The sequence below is a fragment of the Scomber japonicus genome, chromosome 6 (assembly GCF_027409825.1).
Source record: "Scomber japonicus isolate fScoJap1 chromosome 6, fScoJap1.pri, whole genome shotgun sequence".
NCBI lineage: Eukaryota > Metazoa > Chordata > Actinopteri > Scombriformes > Scombridae > Scomber > Scomber japonicus.
The window spans coordinates 33269643-33292648 of NC_070583.1; the positions used below are offsets into that span (position 1 = coordinate 33269643).

Genomic DNA, 23006 nt, shown 5'->3' on the forward strand with positions numbered 1-23006 from the left:
CTTCCTTTCCTTCCTTCCTTCCTTCCTTCCTTCTTTCCTCCCTCCCTCCTTACTCCTTTCTTTCCTTCCTCCCTTCCTTCTCTCCTAAATTCCTTCCTCTTTTCATCCTTACTCCTTCCTTCCTTCCTTCCTTCCTTCTCTCCTTCCTTCCTTCCTTCCTCTTTTCCTCCTTCCTCCTGTCCTTCCCTGACTTGAGGACAACAGGAGGGTTAACATACTAGCAGATATTATACTGAAACTATTTTGATGAGGAAAAAAGAACCATGTTGTCTTTGAACATTTCACTCATACGTTCTCTATCAACCTTTTTCCAACATGCTAAACACGTTAAGTAAGCAGCGTTACATTTCCAGCAGTTGTATATAAATGCAATTTCTTAGAGGAATAGTGCCAAAAATCTATTGGCCCGAATATAAGAACCCCCCTCCCCTCCTTCCCAACACCTGTTTTTTTTTTGGGGGGGGGGGGGGGGGGGGGGGGGCTGGAACAGACTTAAATGCTGTTGGGAAAAGTTTCTCTGAGATTCAATTAATCCAAGACGAGAATAAGAAGCCTTTCTGCTCGTAACAGTGAAATAAAACCATTAAAGCATTTATACAGCTGTTATGTAGCATCGTTTCTCTGTTGGAGCTCATTCTTTATATCTGTTTGACATATAAAATGTTTTTTTCACTCTTCATGAATTTATTTCCTCAGCAGCAGAAAAACACGTTACACCTTCAGAAACTCCTGCAGGTTCAATTGATTTGCTGAGTCAGCACTAACAACTCTGTAACAGATGAAACTAATTAACTTAACCTCGAGTCAAGGAAGGAAGGGAGGAAGAAGGAAGGAAAGGAGGGAGGGAGGGAGGGAAGGAAGAAGGGAAGGGAGGAAGGAAGGAAGGGCGGAGGAAATAAGGAAGGGTGGCAGGGAGGAAAAAAGGAAGGAGGGAGAAAGGAAGGGAGGAAGGAAGGAAAGAAAGACAGAGGAAAGCAGGACAGAAGAAATAAGTAAGGTGGAAGGAAAGGAAGGAAGAACGGAAGGAGGGAAGGAAAGGAAGGAAGAACGGAAGGAGGGAAGGAAAGAAGGAGGGAGGGAGGAAGAAAGGAAAAGAGGAAGGGAGGAAAGAAGGAAAGAAAGAAGGAAGGAAGAAAAGGAGGGGGAAGGAAGGAAGCAAGGAAGGAATGACGGGAGGAAGAAAGGGGGATGGAGGGAGGAAAGAAGGAACAGTCAAAAAAAAAATGGATGTAATTGTCTCATCTTCTAATATAACATGATCCTCATCAGTATATGTCTGACATGATGAAGCCTCTGGGGGCTAATGCTAATATTTTGGGGCTTCCAGTATAACCAGCAGATACTCAGGTAACAGATTATCTGAGCCAGATTGTCTTCTTCTATGCACCAGTCGTTGTTTATAGACTGATTAGCAACTTCAGATGGTCCAGACAATATTTAGGCTAATCGCTGTAAACACATAAATGCACATTAATGCTAAATGCTAATGCTAAAAAGGAACATTAGTCGTAAATCGGACCAAATGTGATTCATCAATACTAATTGAATACTACTAGAAACCAGAGTGATTCAAGATTTCAATATTCAAGATTTAATTCATTTGCATACATACAGAATGAAACTAAATATTGTTTCTCAGCAGCTTCTGTCAATGCATTAAAAATTAAAAAGATATCTTCCAGTACCAAAGTCTCGTTCTGTTGCCGCCAGATTAATATGCAGGCATCTGATTATAGAGGTCTGTATTTATTATATATGGAGAGTGAAATAGGATTACAGTATTAGCATTAATGTATAAGGTAAACATAAAGACTATAGGACACTGTGTTACCTTCATGCTGTGTGTGTGTGTGTGTGTGTGTGTGTGTGTGTGTGTGTGTGTGTGTGTAGTCATTGTGTATGTATCCTTTCCAGCAGTAGCAGAAAAGCCTTTTAATACACGTGTCATGTTGCATGTGTGAAACAGAGACAGACAGACATAGAAACTGACAGAGAGGAACTGTATAACGCACACACACACACACACACACACACACACACACACACACACACGCTTCTCAAATACCTCCAGTTTAGTATGGACAGCTGGTCTGTTGGCGGGAAAGCTGAGGACCAGCTGTCACTGGAGGGAGAGAGAGAGAGAGAGAGAGAGGGAGAGAGAGAGAGAGAGAGAGCGCGGGAGCCCGAGGGTGGAGTTACATACAACAGGAGATGGAAATAGAGGAAGAAGAACAAGAAAAAAAAAGATAAAAGCTAGAGACAGAAATAAATATATGTAGAGAGAAGGAAACAACGATAAAGACAGAGTGGGGGAAAAAAGAAGAAGAAGCAAACAGAGAGAGAGAGAGAGAGAGAGAGAGAGAGAGGATGAGAGAAAAACCTGGAAACAGTGTTGAAGAGAGCTCCTAAAATGGGAGCTTTTTTTTTTTTTTGCAGGGGATTCCCTCAATTGAGCAGGAGAGTAAATCATCATCTGAAAAACAACTGCCTTTCACATTAATAACCTCAGCACCTCTCTCTGCCATTAAACCTTATAACATGAGGAGGTTCAGGAAGGTTTTGGGCCTTTTGATCCTTAGATGCTCTCAGTACTGACTGTGGTGTTTCTGCAAAGTGTCTCTATAACGTTACAGAAAGCTGGAGACAGGTGATGAAATAAACACAATAGCTCATTATAACAGATGATATACTGATACTTAAGACTCAGGGCAGCAAGATAAATCCCCTCATGGAGTCCAGACAGTGGTCGTAGCTGATGATGACTCTTAAAATCACAGACAAACAGACTGAGAGATAGTTTTTTTTTTAACAATACTAAATGACTCATCTCTATTGCACTTTTTATGCATTGCTACTTTTGTATTTATTTTAATTTATATATGTGATTGTTTGAACTTGCTTGTTTGAACCGGAGGGGACAGTAGGTATGAGATTGTGCAACGACAATAAAGATTTATCTTATCTTATCTGAGGCTAACGAGGCTAATGAGGCTAACGAGGCTAATGAGGGTAATGAATCTGATGAATCTGCATAACAGCAGCATGAACTGGCTAAAGCAAGAAAGAGAGAAACACATTTAAAAAGGGATTTAAATGGCAGAATGGTTTCAAAATAAAACTACAATTTATTTAAACCTTTTTATACATTTTGCTATAGATGATGCCATAATCACACATCGCTGTGTGTTGCTGCTTGCATAACTGCATAACGTAATTATTTGAATGACTAAACAGAAGTAATCGTAATCTAGTCTGATAGTTTAACCCTCCTGTTGTCCTCGAGTCAAGGAAGGAAGGGAGGAAGGAAGGAAGGAAGTAAGGAAGGGAGGAAGAAGGAAGGAAAGGAGGAAGGAAGGAAGGAAGGAAGAAGGTAGGAAGGGAGGGAGGGAGGGAGAAGGAAGTAAAGGAGGGAGGGAGGGAGGGAGAAGGAAGAAAAGGAGGGAGGAAGGAAGGGAGGAAGAAGGTAGGAAAGGAAGGAAGGAAGGAAGGGAGGAAGGAAGGAAGGAAGGGAGGAAGGAAAGGAGGGAGGGAGGGAGGGAGGGAGGAAGAAGGTAGGAAGGGAGGAAGGAAGAAGGAAGGAATGAAGGAAGAAAGGAAGGGAGGAGCAGTCACACAGTCAAACCACACAGGACGACACGAGGGTTAATCCAAGTAGTCTCAAACTTCTGCACCTCAGCGTCTTCAGTTTGCATAATTTAAGGTGGTTTAATTTGGTGCCTCCATAAATCCAAGTCAGTTTAAATTAATACTGAAAGATTATAAGGTTAAGAAAAGCTAAAGAAATAAGACTGTTTTTAAATCAATGATTAGTAGTTAAATATACAGCATATAAACCTGACAGTGCATTGTATGAACTGTATGATGACAGTGTTGTTTCTAAATGTGTTGCATTCAGGGACATCGAGTTAAAATCGGACAAAGTCTAAAATGTTGAATTACAGAGAAAGTAATGACAAATATGAACTCTAAGGCCACTCAAACAACAAAACATAACAGCATGAAGTTTTTCTCAAATGAGTAGTTCATGTTTTCCAGGATACAGAGTCGCAGGAGGAGGATGTACACATTTAGACATTTAGAGAAAATCCACCTCTTGTTCTGTTTTTTTCCATCTCAGTCTCTCTCTCTGTCCTTTCTCTCTACAATAAGGCCTTCATTCAGCATCCAGTTTCAATGAGGTTAATTATCTGTCGCCTAATTGGCCTCAGGGACGTCCCCACACAGACACACACACACACACACACAGACACACACACACACACACACACACACATATGCACACACGCACACACACACACACACACATGCACACACAGGGAAATAGCAAAGCGACTAAGTGACTCCACATAAATCTTCAACTATAGCAGCAACAACATCAACAATCACACACACCCCAACACACACACACACACACACACACACACACACACACACACACACACACACACACACAAATGCTAATCTTTAATGCTCTGCTTAGTTTAACTTTAATTTTCAGTTGTAACATGTCTTAGTTTCTTCTATTGTAGCTTCTAGATTTAGCTTTTGACTTTATTTTGTTTTAGTTTTATAGCTTTTATATTTTTCCGAACATATCAGTTTGGTTTTGGCTCCGTTTTGAGAAAAGACTTGACATGAAACATGACTTTTAACCTCACAGTAGTTCTTCATTGATTGATCATATTTGACTTAATAAGATCTGTTTTTAACAGCTTAGTTTTTTATTGTAATTAATAAATGTCATATGACCTTAAGTTTCATTTATATTCTTGCACACACACACACACACACACACACACACACACACACACACACACACACACACACACACACACACACACTCTCTTGAACTGCTCATTTTTCACACACACAGACTCACAAACAAACACAAACACAGATACACACAGAAGTCAGGGAGCGTGGTAAAATAAGGGTGAATAGTGAAAAGCACCTATTTATCCCCGCTCCCTCAGGTCTCCTGGGACACACACACTGATGGGAACAATGACTGGTTTTACTCCATCCTCCGACCCCCACACACACACACACACACACACACACACACACGCACACACACACACACACACACAGTCAGTCTCACTCTGTGGTGTTTATATATAACTTGACTCACACACTTTTCATTATGTCTGACACACACACACACACACATACATTATACACACACACACACACACACACACACACACACACACACACACACACACACACACACACACACACACACACATACATTATAGACACCCATATAAACTAAACACATAAATCTGCTGCTGAACACACTCACACACACACACACACACACACACACACACACACACCCTTTCACTCCAGCTTCTTCTAAAAATAAACTTAAGTGAGTAAAACAGTTTTTTATGGTAACTGATGATGTAATAAATGCAATATATAAAAAACTCTGAGGTGTAAAATGCATATATAGAAACTCTTTGTCATGCATTATTGGGTCCATAGTGTTCAGAAGCAGCATGAACAGATACCTGGCAGTCACAATAGCACACAAGGCCAGTGGAGAAAAACAGCTTTAAAATACAACAAAGACGATGAGGTCATAAGTTAAAGGTGCAGACTCTCGGCTTTAATCCACATCAGCTCAACAGTGGAGCAACTTCAGCCTTTTTTTTTATACAAAGAAATGAATCTAAATAATCAAATTTGGTGTCGTATGCTTTCAAATGAGCGGAGCTGGGGTTTTAAAAAGGACTGCAAATGGATGTAAATGAGACACGCCTGCATTATGAGCATTATGAAGTCAGTCTGAGGCCATTATACACTCCAGCCGTATCGTCTTCACGTCTTTTAGTCACACTGAGTTGAAATATCTGATTACAGTCCTACACCTCTTTTGTGTACAGGTCAGTCAAGCAGGGAGGAGACGGGTTCAGGTTCTTCTTCTTTTATTCTTTTGTGATATTTTTTTGAAAACAGCAGATTTCTTCTTTAGTGCTTCAGAAAATCATCAGCGGAGAGAAAAGTAAGAAAAAGCCCAAACAATAAAAATAAAGGATTCATCATTTCCAGCTGTCCTCTCCACCTTCTCCACCTTGTCCACCTATAAAGTTCAGAATTTGACTTTATCGTCTTTTTCTCCATCTTACTTTCTCATTTTCCCACCCCTCTCTCTTTATTGTTTCTTTCTCTTCTCGTTCTTTATTCCTTCTCTTTCTCTCCGTCCCTTCCCCCAGTTTTCCCACCTCCATGCTCCATCGGGAGCACCACAAAGCCTGCTACAGCCTTAGCAACCATCGCGCCGCTGCCTCTGCCCCGGCAACAGGCCGTCGTCAGGACTGCTGACCCCTGACCCCCATCACAGCTGCTCAGCCATCGCATATCCCACAATCCCCTGCTCCCTGCTCGCTCCCGTGACCAGGGGGTCACACACGTGAATCGGCGGAGAATAAAACTGCATCACTTTCGCTTTGTCTTCACTTTGGAGGCAGGAGAGGAGAAGAGAGGAGAGGAAACAAGGAGAGGTGATGATGAGAGGAGACAAGGAAACGAGAAGATGCAGTTTCACTACAGCAGATGAAGGATAACTTCAGTTTGATGAATTTGGGATAATGAATCAATATTAATTTCTCCTCTTCCTTTGAGGAGAAACCATGTTTAGTTAGTGTCAACATGATCTTGGCTGGGTTTGACTCAGGTAGGGAGCTCCGGTCCTCTGAAATGAAGCCAACGTGGAAGTAACTTAGAACTGCATTCTATCAAAAGGCCACCAGGGGGCGACCGTCTCTATACAAGTCAATGGAGAATTCACCAACTTCTCACTTGATTTCTAACCTCAGTAAACGTTTTCAAAATGTGTTTATGGTCTCAATCGCTAGTTTAAAGCCTTCTTCAATGCAGTATGATGTTCATTTGGGACATTTTGGCCTCCCTGATTTTATATGTGACGATAAAGCAGGATATGCATTAGGGCGTGGCTACGTCCTGTTTGACAGGTTGATTGACCAATGTCCTCGAGATCCAGCCCTCGCAACAATAGCAACCTCCCCGCTCCGCCCATGACTCCGCCCATGGCTCCGCCTCATGCCCATATAAGTAGAATCCGTGTTTTTATTTTTCCCAGCATGCACCTGAAATTTTCAAGATGGCGCTGCCTAGATTCGAAACTACTGGCTTCCGAGCAGCAGTCCACAAACCAATGGGTGACGTCATGGATGTTACGTCCATTTCTTTTATACAGTCTATGGTTTCACTAGAATCTGGTTTTTGTGTTCACTAACTTGACCCAACAATATTTGCACATCAGAGTGCTGCAGCCTCCGAAGAAACATTTAGATCTTTACATCAGTAAATAAGACAATTAAAGATAAATTACAGTTTATTGAATAAATATTAAATTATGTGCGACTCAGCTGACTAACTCCATCTCCCAGCAGTCTCTCTGAGCAGCAGACTGTGTGAGTTAAACAGCTCCATTACTCCATTAAAGTGCAGCGATCATATAATATTAACAGCATGCTTCAACACTCAACAGAAGTCAGCACTCATCAGAGGAATAATCAGCCACATCATTGGACCGCATGTGTCGACAATAAGCAGACACAAGAACAGACACATCGCTTTGTGTTTCGAGTGGGTCTGTGGATGAGTGCTGTTTGTGTGTGTCTTGTCTTTTCCATCAGCATTATGTCTTCAGGAGGAGATAAAGAAGACACTTAAAGACAAAAAGCCTTTCAGGGGTTTATTTTGGATCGGAGTGGTTACGATTTAAGTGACATAAAGTGATTTGTTTTCATCTCAGAAACACAACTAAACATAATTTAACCATCACACACGGTTTTGGGGAGTTTGGAGAAATAAAAGCTAATAAAAGTGTTTTCCTGCTTTAACATCAACGTATCGTATTTATTGTAGAGGTCTCATTATTGGATTTGATTGATTATTGAAATACTCGTTGTCAGTGTTCACCCTTTAAATTAATTTGATTTGTTTAACTATTTACAGCCTGTTTCTTGCATTACTTTGAGGTTTTGCTGCGTTCCTAAATTGCAGAAATTAAGACTAAAGTTGTGACAAAAAATATTGTTTAATCTTTAACCTTCCTGTCATCCTCCCGGGTCAAATTGACCCTGTCTGTTTTGACTGTTCCTTCTTTCCTCCCTTCCTTCCTTCTCTCTTTCCTTCTTTCCTTCTCTCTTTCTTTCCTTCCTCTCTTTCCTCCTTCCATCCTTCCTACCTTCCTTCTTTCCTCTGTCCTTCTTTCCTTCTTTCCTTCCTTCCCCCCTTCCTCTTTTCCTTTCTCTCTCCCTCCCACCTACCTCCCTTCCTTCATTCTTTCCCTTCCTTTCCTCCCATCCTTCTTCCTTCCTTTCTTTCCTTCCTTCCTTCCTCCCTCCCTTTCCTTCCTTCCTTCCCTTGTTCCAACCATCTTCATTCCTTCTTTCCTCTGTTCTTCCTCTTTTCCTTTCCCTCCTACCTTCCTTCCTTCATTCTTTCCTTTCCTTTCCTTTCCTTTCCTCTCCTCCCTTCCTTCCTGCCTCCTTTCCTTCCTTCTTCTTCCCTTCCTTCCTTGACTCGAGGACAACAGGATCATAATAGCCACATATAGTAAAGAAAAATAAATGAGATGAAGCTTCCTTGAAGCTGGCCAATCAGAACAGAGTGTGCTCATCAGGAGGCGGGCCTTAAAGAGAACAGGAGCTAAAACGACCTACTTCAGACAGAGGCTGAACTGAGAGGCTGCATAAAGAGTCAGTATAAGATAAATAAGGAGTTTTTAAACTGGAAATCAAGCAAATATATTCCAGTAGAGCCCCAGAATAAAGACATAGAGCTGGAAATGTGCAGACCCGTCCAGACATGTAGTGGTTAAATAGTCAGACTGCTTGTCTACCAGGTCGCTCTGTGGTTAAAGATTCATGTGAATCAGCTGATCCGTGGTTGTCGTTTTATTTTGCTGTTTCTTGGTTGATTAGAACTACTTCCTGTTTGTTTTGTTTGTGGGTTTCAGAGCTGCAGTGACGTGTGACATAAAGGAGCCGCAGTCATTGTGAGGTGATCGAGGTCAGTGATGAGCAGAAACAACAGCATCGGCGTAACTCACGGCAACCACAGCGGGCACACATGACACCAGAAGGGAAACACTAAAGAAATGTGATGAAGATTAAGTTTAGTTTAGAGATTATATTCATTAATGCAGTCTGTGTGTGTGTGTGTCTCTCTCTCTGTGTGTGTGTGTGTGTGTGTGTGTGTGTGTGTCTCGGTTCCAGGTGCTGTCCCCAGTGTAACCTGAGCTGGACTTTATTAATAAATGATGCATCTGAACCAGTCAGCTCATCAGTCAGCTCGCGACGTCCGTAGCTCCTGCTTATTCTGCCATTTGTCCTCTAAAAAAGGACACAAATACACACTAACACACACACACACACACACACTAACACACATACACACACACAGACAGACACAAACTCCTCTGCAAAACATCAGACTTCTTTCAGGTCCAGGATTCAATTTCAGGGATTTTTTTTTTCGTGTCACCTGGAGCGACCTCGCCGATCATGAATCCTGAATAGTAAGTGTTGTTTCTTCCTGAGCGTTCCTCGGACGTTAATATTAAATTCCATCCTGACAGACAGAGTAAACCATCAGCTCTAAAACAATGACTGGAGACAAGCCGAAGCCCTTGCAACATCCTGGAGCCTCGTCTTTGTCGGTTATTATGTTTGTATATTCAGATATTTGGCTAACATTAATCAATAACTTTAAAACAATTGATCTGGGATGTATATCTATGGTGTCGGTACTGTTTAACCATGTTGGATATATATATGGTTTTCTACATCTATACTTAAATATAGTAGAAAGCAAATCTGGCTTTCAATGTCTTTGTAGTTTGTAGGGTATTGTGTTGCAAAGTTGGAAACCTAGAAAATCTAATCTAATAATAAAATCTAATTTTGAAGATAATGGAAGGTAACCTGGAGCTCCAGGCCGCTGAGGCTCATGGGTATTGTAGTCTTAGTAGTCTTTGGAGCTACTAATACTAAACAAAACCTGTTTTCTGCTCATGTCAAAGGTTCATTGGAATATTTTTTTAGTAAATCCATGTTGGATATATATGGTTTTCTACATCTATACTTAATTATAGTATAAAGCAAATCTGGCTTTCAATGTCTTTGTAGTTTGTAAGGTATTGTGTTGCAAAGTGTGAATCCTACAAAATTCAAATCTATCTAATTTTAAAGATAATGGTAGGTAACCTGGAGCACCAGGCTGCTGAGGCTCATGGGTATTGTAGTCTTTGTAGTCTTTGGAGCTATTAATACTAAACAAAACCTGTTTTCTGCTAATGTCAAAGGTTCATTGGAAGAGTAAAAACTGCTTAATTTCAACATGATATAACAGTTCTGATGTCTCTATGTATGTGGGTGTGTATGCAGATATTTATGTGTGTATGTAGGTATGTACAGTCAAGCCCGAAATTATTCATACCCCTGGCAAATTTTGACTTAAAGTTACTTTTATTCAACCAGCAAGTTGTTTTTTGACCGGAAGTGACACAGGCGTCTCCAAGAAGATAAAAAGACGATGTACAAAAGGCATCATTGTGGTAAAAAAAATATTTCAGTCAGCTTTTATTTACATTTGAACAAAAAGTGGCATGTCCAAAAGGGGTATGAATAATTTCGGGCTTGACTGTAGATGTGCATATATATATACTTTTTTTTCTTTATTTTTTGTCTCTCTCTTTCTCTCTTAGATCATTTAAGTGGTTATCATTTGTGCATTCAACATGGGCCTGTAATATATGAATATGATAATGAAAAGATTGTAATGATGTAATGTCTGTTCAAGTATATCAACATAAATTAAAAAAAACAGTACAATCACTACTAAACTAAAAAAAGGGCTAATTGTTTAACATTGGACAGTAAGCAGTGCAGCTTGAGAGGCATGCTTACATTCCCACACCAAGCACACTTTTATACTTGCTTTAGAATAAGACAGGAAGTGTACAGTAGCATTTTAAAGCTTTTTCTGTCTGCTGCAGCTGAAAAATGACACTATGAGAGCGCTGAGAGTGAATAAAAAAAGTAAAGTTGGAGCCAGACAGCTAAACAATGAGCTCTGTAAAACCAAAGGGAGCCGCAGAGTTGAGCTTCATCACTATAAGCCTCGACCAACACATTACACACTGACAGAATCTACTTTATTAAGATCAAAATATCAAATATATGTAGCAGCTTTAACCTTCAACATATATCTAAGACAGGGGTGTCAAACATGAGGCCCGTGGGCCAGAACCGACCCGCCGAGGGGTACAATCCGGCCCACTTTCCTTCCTGTGTTCTTTTCCTTCCTTCCATCTGTCCCTCCTCCTGTCCTTCCTCCCTTCCTTCCTTCCTTCCTTCCCTTTATCCTTCCTTTCTTCCTTCCATCTGTCCTTCCTCCCTTTCTTCCTTCTGTCCTTCCTTGCATCTGTCCTTCCTCCCTTACTTCCTTCTGTCCTTCCTCCCTTCCTTCCTTCCATCTGTCCTTCCTTCCTTCCTTCCATCTGTCCGTCCTTCCTTCCTTCCTTCCTTCCTTCCTTCCATCCTTCCATCTGTCCTTCCTACCTTTCTTCCCTCCTTCCTTTTGCCTGTCTTTCCTTCCCTTCTTATTTCCTACCTTCCTTCCTTCCTTCCTTCCTTCTTTCCTTCCATCTTTTTAATGATCCGGCCCACATGAGATGAATTTGGTATGCTATATGTGGCCCTTGAATGAAAATGAGTTTGACACCTCATATCTAAGACAACACATATTGTTATAAACTGTGCTGAAACATAATAGAGATGATTAAACAGAGTGAAAATGTTGGCTCGGGTAATAAGAGTGTGCAGCTTGCCGCCATCTGTGTCTGTAGTGAATAAAACATTCATCTGCATTCATCACTGTGTTTGGATGAGCACCAGAAAATTGGAGGGATTTTTATTAGATGTGAGGATTATGGGTTTTTCTTTGTTTGTCATTAACTATCATTGTGTGTGTGTGTGTGTGTGTGTGTACGTGTGTGTGTGTGTGTGTGTGTGTGTGTGTGTGTGTGTGTGTGTGTGTCCTCCAGTGACTACCTGTTCAAACTTCTTCTGATCGGTGACTCTGGAGTTGGAAAGTCATGTCTGCTGCTGCGCTTTGCGGTAGGCCTGTCAAGACTACACACACACACACACACACACACACACACACACACACACACACACACACACACACACACACACACACACACACACACACACACACACACACACACACACACGCACGTACACACACACACACTGCTTATCTTAACCCTCCTGTTGTCCTCAGGTCAAGGAAGGACAGGAGGAAGGGTGGAAGGAAGGAAGGAAGGAAGGAAGGAAGGAAATGAGTAAGGAGGAAAAGAGGAAGGAAGGAAGGAAGGAAGGAAGGAAGGAAGGAAGGAAGGAGGAAGGAAAGGAGTAAAGAGGGAGGCAGGCATGGAGGAAGGAAGGAAGGAAATGAGTAAGGAGGAAAAGAGGAAGGGAGGAAGGAAGGAAGGAAGGAAGGAAAGAAATGAGTAAGGAGGAAAAGAGGAAGGAAGGAAAGGAGTAAGGAAGGAGGGAGGGAGGAAGGAGGGAGGCAGACAGGGAGGGAGGAAGGGAGGAAGGAGAGAGGGAGGAAAGGAGAAAGGAAGGAGGGAAGGAAGAGAAGGAAGGAAGGAAGGAAGGAAATGAGGAAAGAAAGAGGGAAGGAGGAGAAGAACAAAAGAAAAATTAAAGAAAGAGGGAAGGAAGGAAGGAAGGAAGGAAGGAACGACAGGAGGGTTAAAAAGCTTGTTGTTAATCGTCTATCTCACACACACCTGCAGGACGACACCTACACCGAGAGCTACATCTCTACCATCGGAGTCGACTTCAAGATCAGGACCGTCGACATGGACGGCAAGACGGTGAAACTACAGATCGTAAGAATTTCTCCTTCAGATGTCGTCGGTGGGATCGTGGGAGGGGGATTCCTATTAGAGAGGAAGCAGTGTGCAGGACTAGGGCTGGGTAATTAATCGAAAAATAATCTAAACCGACATTTAGAAACTCTAAATCGACTTAATCTTGCTCATGTCAGTTAATCGTGGTGTTCACTGTTGCCATGACAACAAAGGTTCCATATCTTTAAAGGAATTTGAAAACTTGTCTCCAGTGATCATTTTAATCCAAACCATGATCTTTAACCACAGCTTCCGTCCACTTTTCCTTTCTTCCTCCATCCCTCCTCCTTTCCTTCCCTCCTTCCTTCCCTCTGTCCTTCTTTCCTTCCTTCCTCTTTTCCTTTCTCCCTCCCTCCTACCTTCCTTCTTCCTCCCTTCCTTCCTCCCTTCCTTCTTCCTCCCTCCCTTCCTTCCTTTCTTTCCTCTGTCCTTCTTTCCTTTCTTCCTCTTTTCCTTCCTTCTTCCTTCCTTCCTTCTTTCCTTCCTTCCTTCCTTCCTTCCTTCCTTCCTCTTTTCCTTTCTCCCTCCCTCCTAGTTTCCTTCCTCCTTTCCTTCCTTCTTCCTCCCTTCCTCCCTCCTTACCTTCCTTCTTCCTTCCTTCTTTCTGTCCTCACTTCCTTTCCTCTGTCCTTCTTTCCTTTCTTCCTCTTTTCCTTCCTTCTTCCTTCCTTCCTTCCTTCCTTCCTTCCTTCCTTCCTTCCTTCCTTCCTCTTTTCCTTTCTCCCTCCCTCCTAGTTTCCTTCCTCCTTTCCTTCCTTCTTCCTCCCTTCCTTCCTCCTTACCTTCCTGTCCTCCCTTCCTTTCCTCTGTCCTTCTTTCCTTCCTTCCTCCCTTCCTCTCCTCTGTCCTTCTTTCCTTCCTTCCTCCCGTCCTCTTTTCCTTTCTCCCTCCCTCCTACCTTCCTTCTACCTCCCTTTCCTCCTCCATCTTTCCTTCCTTCATTTTAACCCAAACCATGATCTTTACATAGTTCTAATCAAGTAAACTAGACATTAACCACAGCGTCACACCTTAAAACATCTTTACTTTCACTCCCTAAAGATCCTCATGTGTGAGGGCAGCAGTGGAAAATACTAAACTAAAGAAACTGTGAAAATACATAATTGTTCATCAAGGGTGGAGATAATCCTTCATTAATCACCCAGCCCTATGCAGGACTGAGCATCTATCTGTGTGTGTGTGTGTGTGTGTGTGTGTGTGTGTGTGTGTGTGTGTGTGTGTGTGTGTGTGTGTGTGTGTGTGTGTCTCTCAGTGGGACACGGCCGGTCAAGAGAGGTTTCGAACCATCACCTCCAGCTACTACAGAGGGGCTCACGGCATCATCATCGTCTACGACGTCACCGAGCAGGTCATTGTCTGCCTTTTTGTTGTCACATCATCAACATGATAATAGTCGAGGGTTTGAACATTAACTTCTGTCCACGTCCTCCTCCTTCTTCTCCTTTTGCTCTCTCACGCTCTTTCCCTCCTCAGGAGTCCTTTAACAATGTGAAGCAGTGGCTGGACGAGATCGATCGTTACGCCTGTGAAAATGTCTCCAGGCTACTGGTTGGAAACAAGTGTGACCTCGTTAGCAAGAAGGTGGTGGACGCAGCCACTGGTCAGGTAACGGGCTACATACAGCGTTATTAGAAACTCTGAGTTGTTTAATAGTATTTGGAAATAATATAGTAAAGCAAACTGTGAGGTTGTGGTGCTTATTAAAGTCTGTGTAAAGTCAGAATAAATATGTGTTCTGAGTTTGACATACCACAGAAAAGTGTGTTGTTAACCACCCTGCCAAAGTTGAATGATTAAAAAAATCGCCAAATATATGAAATTAGGCTTCAAAGTTGTGTAAAAATCAGCCTCTTTCTCTGCTCCCAAACACTGTGGGCGTCGATGAAGCCCCGCCCCCTACCAAGTGTCACCTGTCAATCAAAGTCACCACCCCTACCAGAAACATGGACGCTACGTCTGAGAGCTTTCTGCTGCTAACTCGGCTACTAGCTCAGCAGCTAACTCGGTGGCTAGCTCAGCTAAGCGGCTAACTGTAGACTGTAGTAGTAGTGTGCACTGAATGTATTTATACCTCTACAGCAGCAGGGGCGGGTTTATGCTAATCACCACACAATTCAAATCTAAATGTTTGAAATACTTTTTACACTGTTTTTAGAAATACATTCATGACCTGATGTGTTGGTAAAGAATGAGATAAAGATGCAACATCCTGCTGCTGCTATAATCAGGGGTGCTGCCAGGGATTTTGGGCCCCATGAAAAGATAACACCACCACACACAGGCCACACCGACCATTGCTGTAACCACACCTCTACCTGTGAAGGCTTGCAACTGTCCTATAGTCCAATACTAACTGTACAATATCTACTGACATTAAACTGTGAACATAGGAGACAGGACCAGGACTGAACCATCTCATGTAAATAGAGGGGGGTTTATGGACAATACCGAGGTTTACGATGATTAACATGGCCAAGAAACAAGTAAATTAAAGTTTTAGTTTAATGAGTACATTATGTTGATAATATCTATTAGTGATTATAAGTTTATTAAAATCAGGCGGGGAGTTCCTGTCCTCTGAAAAGAAGCCAATGCGGAAGTAACTTAGAACTGCATTCTATCAAAAGGCCACCAGGGGGCGACCGTCTCTATACAAGTCAATGGAGAATTCACCAACTTCTCACTTGATTTCTAACCTCAGTAAACGTTTTCAAAATGTGTTTATGGTCTCAATCGCTAGTTTAAAGCCTTCTTCAATGCAGTATGATGTTCATTTGGGACATTTTGGCCTCCCTGATTTTATATGTGACGATAAAGCAGGGTATGCATTAGGGCGTGGCTACGTCCTGATTGACAGGTTGATTGACCAATGTCCTCGAGATCCAGCCCTCGCAACTAATCGCAGCCTGCCGGCTCCGCCGTTGGTCCCGCCCTTGACTCCGCCTCATACCCATATAAGTAGAATCCATGTTTTTATTTTTCCCAGCATGCACCTGAAATTTTCAAGATGGCGCTGCCTAGATTCAAAACTATTGGCTTCCGAGCAGCAGTCCACAAACCAATGGGTGACGTCACAGATGTTACGTCCGTTTCTTTTTTACAGTCTATGGTTAAAATGTATGTATGTTTTTAGGGCCCCTGTCGATCATGGGCACTTAGAATGATCCTAACTTTATACCCCCTTACAGCGCCCATGGCTATACTTTATATAAGATGTTGTCACTTTCCCTGCGTTACATGTTCCTCTGTTTTTTATCAGATGATTTGATTTACTTTATATTCCAAACATCATGTCAGCTGATGAGTTGTGACGCTCTGACAGAATATTAAGCAGATGCAACACCTACAATATTAATTTCCTCACATATTAACTCATCAATCATTTATGACTCTTGAAGATTAATTTACCCAAGTATTAACTTTTGATGTTGAGTACATTTGACCTCTGATACTTTACTCTTAACCCTCCTGTCGTCCTCCCGGGTTAAATTGACCCCATCTCTTTTGACTGTTCCTTCCTTCCTCTTTTCGTCCTTCCGTCCTTCCTTCCTTCCTTCCTTCCTTCCTTTCTCCCTCCTTACTCCCTTCCTTCCTCTTTTCGTCCTTACTACTTTCCTTCCTTCCTTCCTTCCTTCCTCCTTTCCTCCCTCCCTCCCTCCTTACTCCTTTCCTTCCTTCCTTTCGTCCTTCCACCCTTCCTTCTCTCCTAAATTTTTTCCTCTTTTCCTCCTTTCCTTCCTCCCTCCATCCCTCCTTCCCTCCCTCCTTACTCCTTTCCTTCCTTCCTTCCTTCCTCTTTTCCTCCTTACTCCTTTTCGTCCTTCCTCCTTTCCTCCCACCCTTCCTTCTCTCCTAAATTCCTTCCTCTTTTCCTCCTAACTCCTTTTCGTCCTTCCTCCTTTACTTCCACCCTTCCTTCTCTCCTAAATTCCTTCCTCTTTTCGTCTTTACTCCTTCCCTTCCTTCCCTTCCTTCCTTCCTTCCTTGACCCGAGGACAACCAACAGAAGGGTTAAATATAATCTTGAATGACTGAATGAAGTATTTCCCCTCCTTTCTGAATTCATTTTCATTCATCCCTCGTTCCTTTTATCCCAACCCCTCTCCCTCTCTCTCCTTCAGGATCTGGCCTCGTCTCTTAAGATCCCCTTTCTGGAGACAAGTGCTAAGAGCTCTGATAATGTGGAGAGGGCTTTCCTCACCATGGCCTCCGAGATCCACAACCGCCTGAAAAGTGAGGGAGGGGGGATGCAGAGCGAGTCGACAGAGGCCAAGGCCCAGAGAGCCAAGATCAACAGCGCCCCCCTGTGGCTGGGAGGGGAGAAACAGACGCAGGAAGCCAGTAACTGCTGCTGAGTGGGAGATGATGACGTGCAGATTTAAATACACACTTTAAAAGAGACAGATGTGTCCGTTTCAACACATCCGATTGTGACTGTGCTTTTGACACATGCAGAGTGTCAGAATTTGCTTTCTGACAGATTTGCAATTATGGAACATGTTTTTAGCTTGACAACAAAATATTTTTCATCTTGTCATTTTTAAATTAAATATATTATGACATTTCTGCTCCATTGAAGATCAGAGACAAACAGGACAGATGACAGGACATTTCGTCACTCAGCCAAATAAACTGCAGGTGACAAGAGTTTTATAAATCTATTTACAGTTTCACTCAATAAACACAAGGTAAAAGTTGAACACTGCAAACAGAGTTATAAAGTTGTCACATGAAAATAGAAATGTTTCAAAAATGGCTAATATTCACACAGTGAGGGAAGAGTTGTATTCAGAAATATGATATGAGTTGAAACCAATCAAGCTGCTGAAAGTGTGATGTGATGTCCATTAACATTTCCCTCAGAGGTGATTTATTGTATTTACCCATTTTTGTTGTGTTTTGCTTGTTTGTTGTCAATAAAGACGTCTTCATGCTGAAAATGAAAAGATCTGAAATATATATAACAATTTGTGTTCAATGACAAAATAGGTGAATTGTCAGTGCTGTATGGTTATGGTCTGGTTAAGGTTAGGGAAGTAAAACTAATAGGTTAAAGATAGTTCCTTCCTTCCTTCCTTCCTTCCTCCCTCCTTACTCCTTACCTTCCTTCCTCCTTCCTTCCTTCCTTCCTTCCTTCCTCCCTCCTTACTCCTTTCCTTCCTTCCATCCTTACTCCCTTCCTTCTCTCCTTCCTTCCTTCCTTCCTTCCTCCCTTCTTACTTCTTTCCTTCCTTCCCTCCTTCCTTCCTCCCTTCCTTGACCTGAGGACAACAGGAGGGTTAAAATGACCACTTTGTTAAGGTTAGAGAAACGTGGTATGTGTTAAAGTTACTACTTCCTTAAAGCTAGGCCACCTTCGTTGTCATGGCTACAATAATAACAACAGGGTTAGAGTTGGGGAACGACCATAGTTTCCGACCATAATTGGATGAATGCTCTGTGAATAGGTCTCTCTCTCTCTCTCTCTCTCACTCTCTCACTCTCTCACTCACTCACACACACACACACACACACACCAATAACTGGATGGTATCTGTCACTCAAACTAGCTTCCAGATGTGCAGCTGCTGCAACATTCAGACCTCTAAATAAAAACTCTAAATAAAGAGTTAGGGAGATGAAGCCTTTGGAGTTTGCTGAACTGTATTTAAATCATATCTCATAGTTGCAAAAAAAAAAATTGCAAAAGTAGTATAGTAGCTACAAGACTTTTAAAGATTTTAATTTTGCTGTCAAAGGCACCAAACAGGAGTTCAAACCATCTGTAATCTGTTCCGAGCCATTAAGCCAAACTTCAGTTATGTCAGTTTTTAGTCGGAGGAAATGAGAAGACATTTTTAGTAGCAGCGCGGCAGCTGTTCAGGGCATCCAGGTTATTAAACCTTTAAAAAAAGATTCTTACAGGATTTAAATCTCCATACAATCTCTGCATTTATGACAAATGGCTGAACGTCCGCAGGAAATATTAACCTGACAAATATCACTTGGGGATGTGAGGAGATTTCTCATAATTACCTGACAACCCTGAATGTGTTATATTAGGGCCATTTTTCATACTTATGAATCCATATCGGTACTCTGGTCTGAGTAAAAGCTCCTTACAATGTCACGGTGCTTCTTTGTGGGTTAATTCCTGTAATCAGTTAGACGTTATTTAAACAGACACGGCCTTTATTTATTGAACTCCTCCCAGGAAGCAGAACTGAAACCTCAGAGAAGAGTTTTAAAAGTTTAGGCTTAGAGTATTAACCTTCCTGTTGTCCTCAGGTCAAGGAAGGGAGGAAAGAAGGAAGGAAGGAAAGAAGGAAAGAAAGGAGTAAGGAGGGAGGGAGGAAGGAAAGGAGTAAGGAGGGAGGGAGGAAGGAAGAAAGGAGTAAGGAGGGAGGAGGGAGGACGGAAGGAAGGAAAGGAGTAAGGAGGGAGGGAGGGAGGAAGGAAAGGAGTAAGGAGGGAGGAAGGAAGGAAGAAAGGAGTAAGGAGGGAGGAGGGAAGGAAGGAAAGGAGTAAAGAGGGAGGGAGGAAGGTAAGGAGGGAGGGAGGAAGGAAAGGAGTAAGGAGGGAGGGAGGGAGGAAGGGATGTAGGGAGTAAAGAAGTAAAGGAGTAAGGAGGGAGGGAGAAAGGAAGGAAAGGAGGAAGGAGGGAGGGAGGAAGGAAAGGAGGGAGGAAGGAAGGGAGGAAAGAAGCAAGGAAGGATGGAAGGAAGTGAGGAACGAAGGAAAAATTAAAGAAAGATGGAGGTAGGAAGGAAAGAAGGAACAGTCAAAAGAGAGATGGGGTCAATTTGACCCGGGAGGATGACAGGAGGGTTAAACAAAAGGAAATACACACACACACACACACACACACACACACACACACACACACACACACACACACACACACACACACACACACACACACACACACATACAAAACTATTAGAACATATCATGTTAGCCACGTTGATGCACTGGGTGACATGTTCCTTCATAATGGAGATTTTGGTCACACTAGTTGAGTAATGTTAGGGTTAGGGTTATCACTGCTCTGTAACGACTCTACAAATCCTGTGAGAACAAACAGCCATGACTGTATCTGTCTGTCTGGGCCTCACTACCTCAGACCGAAGCTAACACTAGCTTACTGGGAACACCAAGTGCTAAGCTAACATTAGCTACTTTAGCTAAATAGTGTGTCAGGGACCAAGCAGATAGACAAAGAACAGCGGAGTAAGAAGGAAAATATTTAATTAAAGTATGCAAAAAATAAAAGTAATTATCAAATGACCAGAAAAAGAACAAAAGTTGGGCCCAAAAATCTGAGGTCAAATAAACAATAATGAAACTAGGGCTTCAACGTAAGGCAACGCAACCAAAACTAAAGGTGCTTTACCACTACACAGTTCCAGCACCACTCGGCTCGCCTCAACTGTTTTTTTTTGCGTTTCCACCTATGGTTTCCACTAGGGATAGTACCTGGTACCTGCTACTTTTTTAGTATCTGCTCTGCTGAGGTTCCAAGCGAGCCGAGCCGATACTAAATGTGACGTCAACAGACTGCCGGCCTCTGATTGGTCAGAAGAGTTGTCGCTGGAAGAGTCGTGAGCCGTCCCACACAAGAATCAAACCCGGCATTTTTAAATACCGGCAACAGCGTTACAGTCATACGGCTCAATGTTGTTGCTTTGTGTGTGACAGAAAGCCACATACAGCAGCAAGTACACCATCGCCTCCATGTCCTCCATTGTTTATGTGTTTGTGTCGCGTATGAAACGAAGTCACGGCAGTTTCACGGAGCCGTTGCTATGACGACCCCGCCCACGTTGAGTAGGTAACTTCTTGTAATGGAAAAGGTCGGTCCTGGTACCGAGCCGAGTCGAGTGGTGCTGGAACGGTGTAGTGGAAAAGCGCCATAACCTCCCGACCAAGTGAACCACAGGACTTTTATACACACACTAGTGGACTAGATTAGATAAAATAGATAAAACACATAACAGTATGCAGTATGCTCTGAACTGTGCTCCTGATGTTTGGAGGTCAGAGTTTAGAGATTATAAAAACAGACAAACTGTCGCAGTATAAACACAGCAGTGGATTATCTGACCTTTAGTTTAACATCGATTTTTAATCAGGCTCTCAAACAGCGGTTACTCTTTCTGTCAGAGTGACATTTAAACGCTGCAGCAAACAGTTATCCCAACGATAACCTGACATCAGCGTCCCTCCTTCAAAAACAAACACCTAGATTTAAGTGTTTGTGATAATCTGACAGCTAACCTTTTTAGGTTAAAAGCAGATGTGGAGTTGTAATTCGGCGGCTGCTGGCAGGCGATGAAGGCGATGAAACTTCATATGTAAAATTGAAAGGAATATTTACAAGTTGAATTATGTGTATATCTTATTTACAGTTAATTGTTTGATTCTTTGTACTTAAAATGCGGATGGATAGTTTAAAATGCAGATCATTTCATTTATATTATTACATTTGTACCAACAAAATGATTATCATTGTTAAAATTCACACAAAGAATTACATAATATAAAGTGCAGACCTAAAAAATGTTGAAATTTACACAATGGGAATAATTTTAGACTAAACTCTGTAATTTCAAAAGTTTGTTAAAAACTGACCAACAGTATCAATTTTAACCTCACCAACTTCCAGCACTAAGACCTTTCTGGACGGTGAAGGCAGCCAAGCTCTTTATGCATGCAGTGATTTTCTCCCACATAACAAACTTTCACAAGCTGGCTGAGGCAAGCAGTCCGTCCCTTTACAAGCAGACATTAAAAACCGTAACAGTAAGTACTGAGTGTTGGGGAGCAACTAGTTACATCATACTAGTTACAGCATTGAATAAATGTAATTGTTTGTTACAGTTACTGATGAAAATGTTGATGATAACAAAAGGAGGTTACATCTGAAGTCAGACCTTTAATATTTTACTCAGGAGGGTTTTTTCCTCATTTTTTAATATTTAACATGTTACTGAATACATATATTACTGTTTTTAATTCTTTTAAATCAATATTTGTTTTCTATATTAAGTAAATAAATCATGACGTGGGCTTATTTGGAGCACACATGGGCTTAAATGGTGCTGTGTAGATCTTTGATTTTTCATTATAGAGACTTTCATTCTCTTTAAAGCTCATTCAGACTTTCTTTTTTGTTCTTTTATTTGCTGGTACGTCGTCCTCTTGTGACACAAAAGTGACATTGATTGCAAATATCAAACATGTTTAACCCTCCTGTTGTCCTCGAGTCAAGGAAGGAAGGAAGGTAGGGAGGAAGAAGGAAGGAAAGGAGGAAAGGAAAGGAAGGAAAGGAGGGAGGGATGAAGAAGGAAGGAAAGGAGGAAGGAGGAAGGAAGGGAGGGAGGAAGAAGGAAGGAAAGGAGGAAAGGGAGGAAAGAAGACGGAAGGAAAGGAGGGAAGGAAGGAAGGAAAGGAGGAAGGAAGGGAGGAAGAAGGAAAGAAAGGAGGAGGGGAGGAAGGAAGATGGAAGGAAAGGAGGAAAGGGAGGAAGGAAGAAGAAGGAAGGAAAGGAGGGAGGAAGAAAGGGGGGAAGAAAGGAAGGAAGGAAGGGACAAAGGAAGATGGAAGGAAAGGAGGGACAGAGGAAGGAAGGAAGGAAGGAAGGAAGGAAGGAAGGAAGGAAGGGAGGAAAGAAAAAACAGTCAAAACAGACGGTCAATTTGACCCGGGAGGACGACACGAAGGTTAAAACAATCTTTTGAGTAAACTGCCTCAGACCTCAGCTTACGTCTTTACATATCACTCACACACACTCTGACAGTTTGTTGTGCTACATAACATAACACCATACTTAAGATGAATAAGACTAATGTAATAAATTATCACCCATAACCTTTAAAGGATTGGAAGTTTGGGCTGTAAAATTACTATGGTATAATTTTGGAAATGGCCTCAAACAGAAAACTAAACTGGGAGGCAGAAAAAGAGTCTTTAGCTTACAGAAGAGGAAGTTAAACACAAACCCCTTAAATGAGCCCATCCTGAGCAGCCATGATAAGAAAAATGTATGAAGGGCGATATCTGA

At 42.0% G+C, this 23006-nt stretch overlaps 1 protein-coding gene across 1 annotated transcript; it reads left to right on the plus strand.

The window, feature by feature from the left end:
• Positions 1–9542: 9542 nt before the first annotated feature.
• Positions 9543–17319, plus strand: LOC128361001 (ras-related protein ORAB-1-like). The gene is made up of 6 exons (XM_053321572.1): positions 9543–9556; positions 12086–12158; positions 12848–12943; positions 14217–14312; positions 14438–14569; positions 17086–17319. The coding sequence occupies exons 1-6, from the start codon at positions 9543–9545 to the stop codon at positions 17317–17319; spliced, it is 645 nt and encodes a 214-aa protein (XP_053177547.1).
• Positions 17320–23006: the final 5687 nt, after the last annotated feature.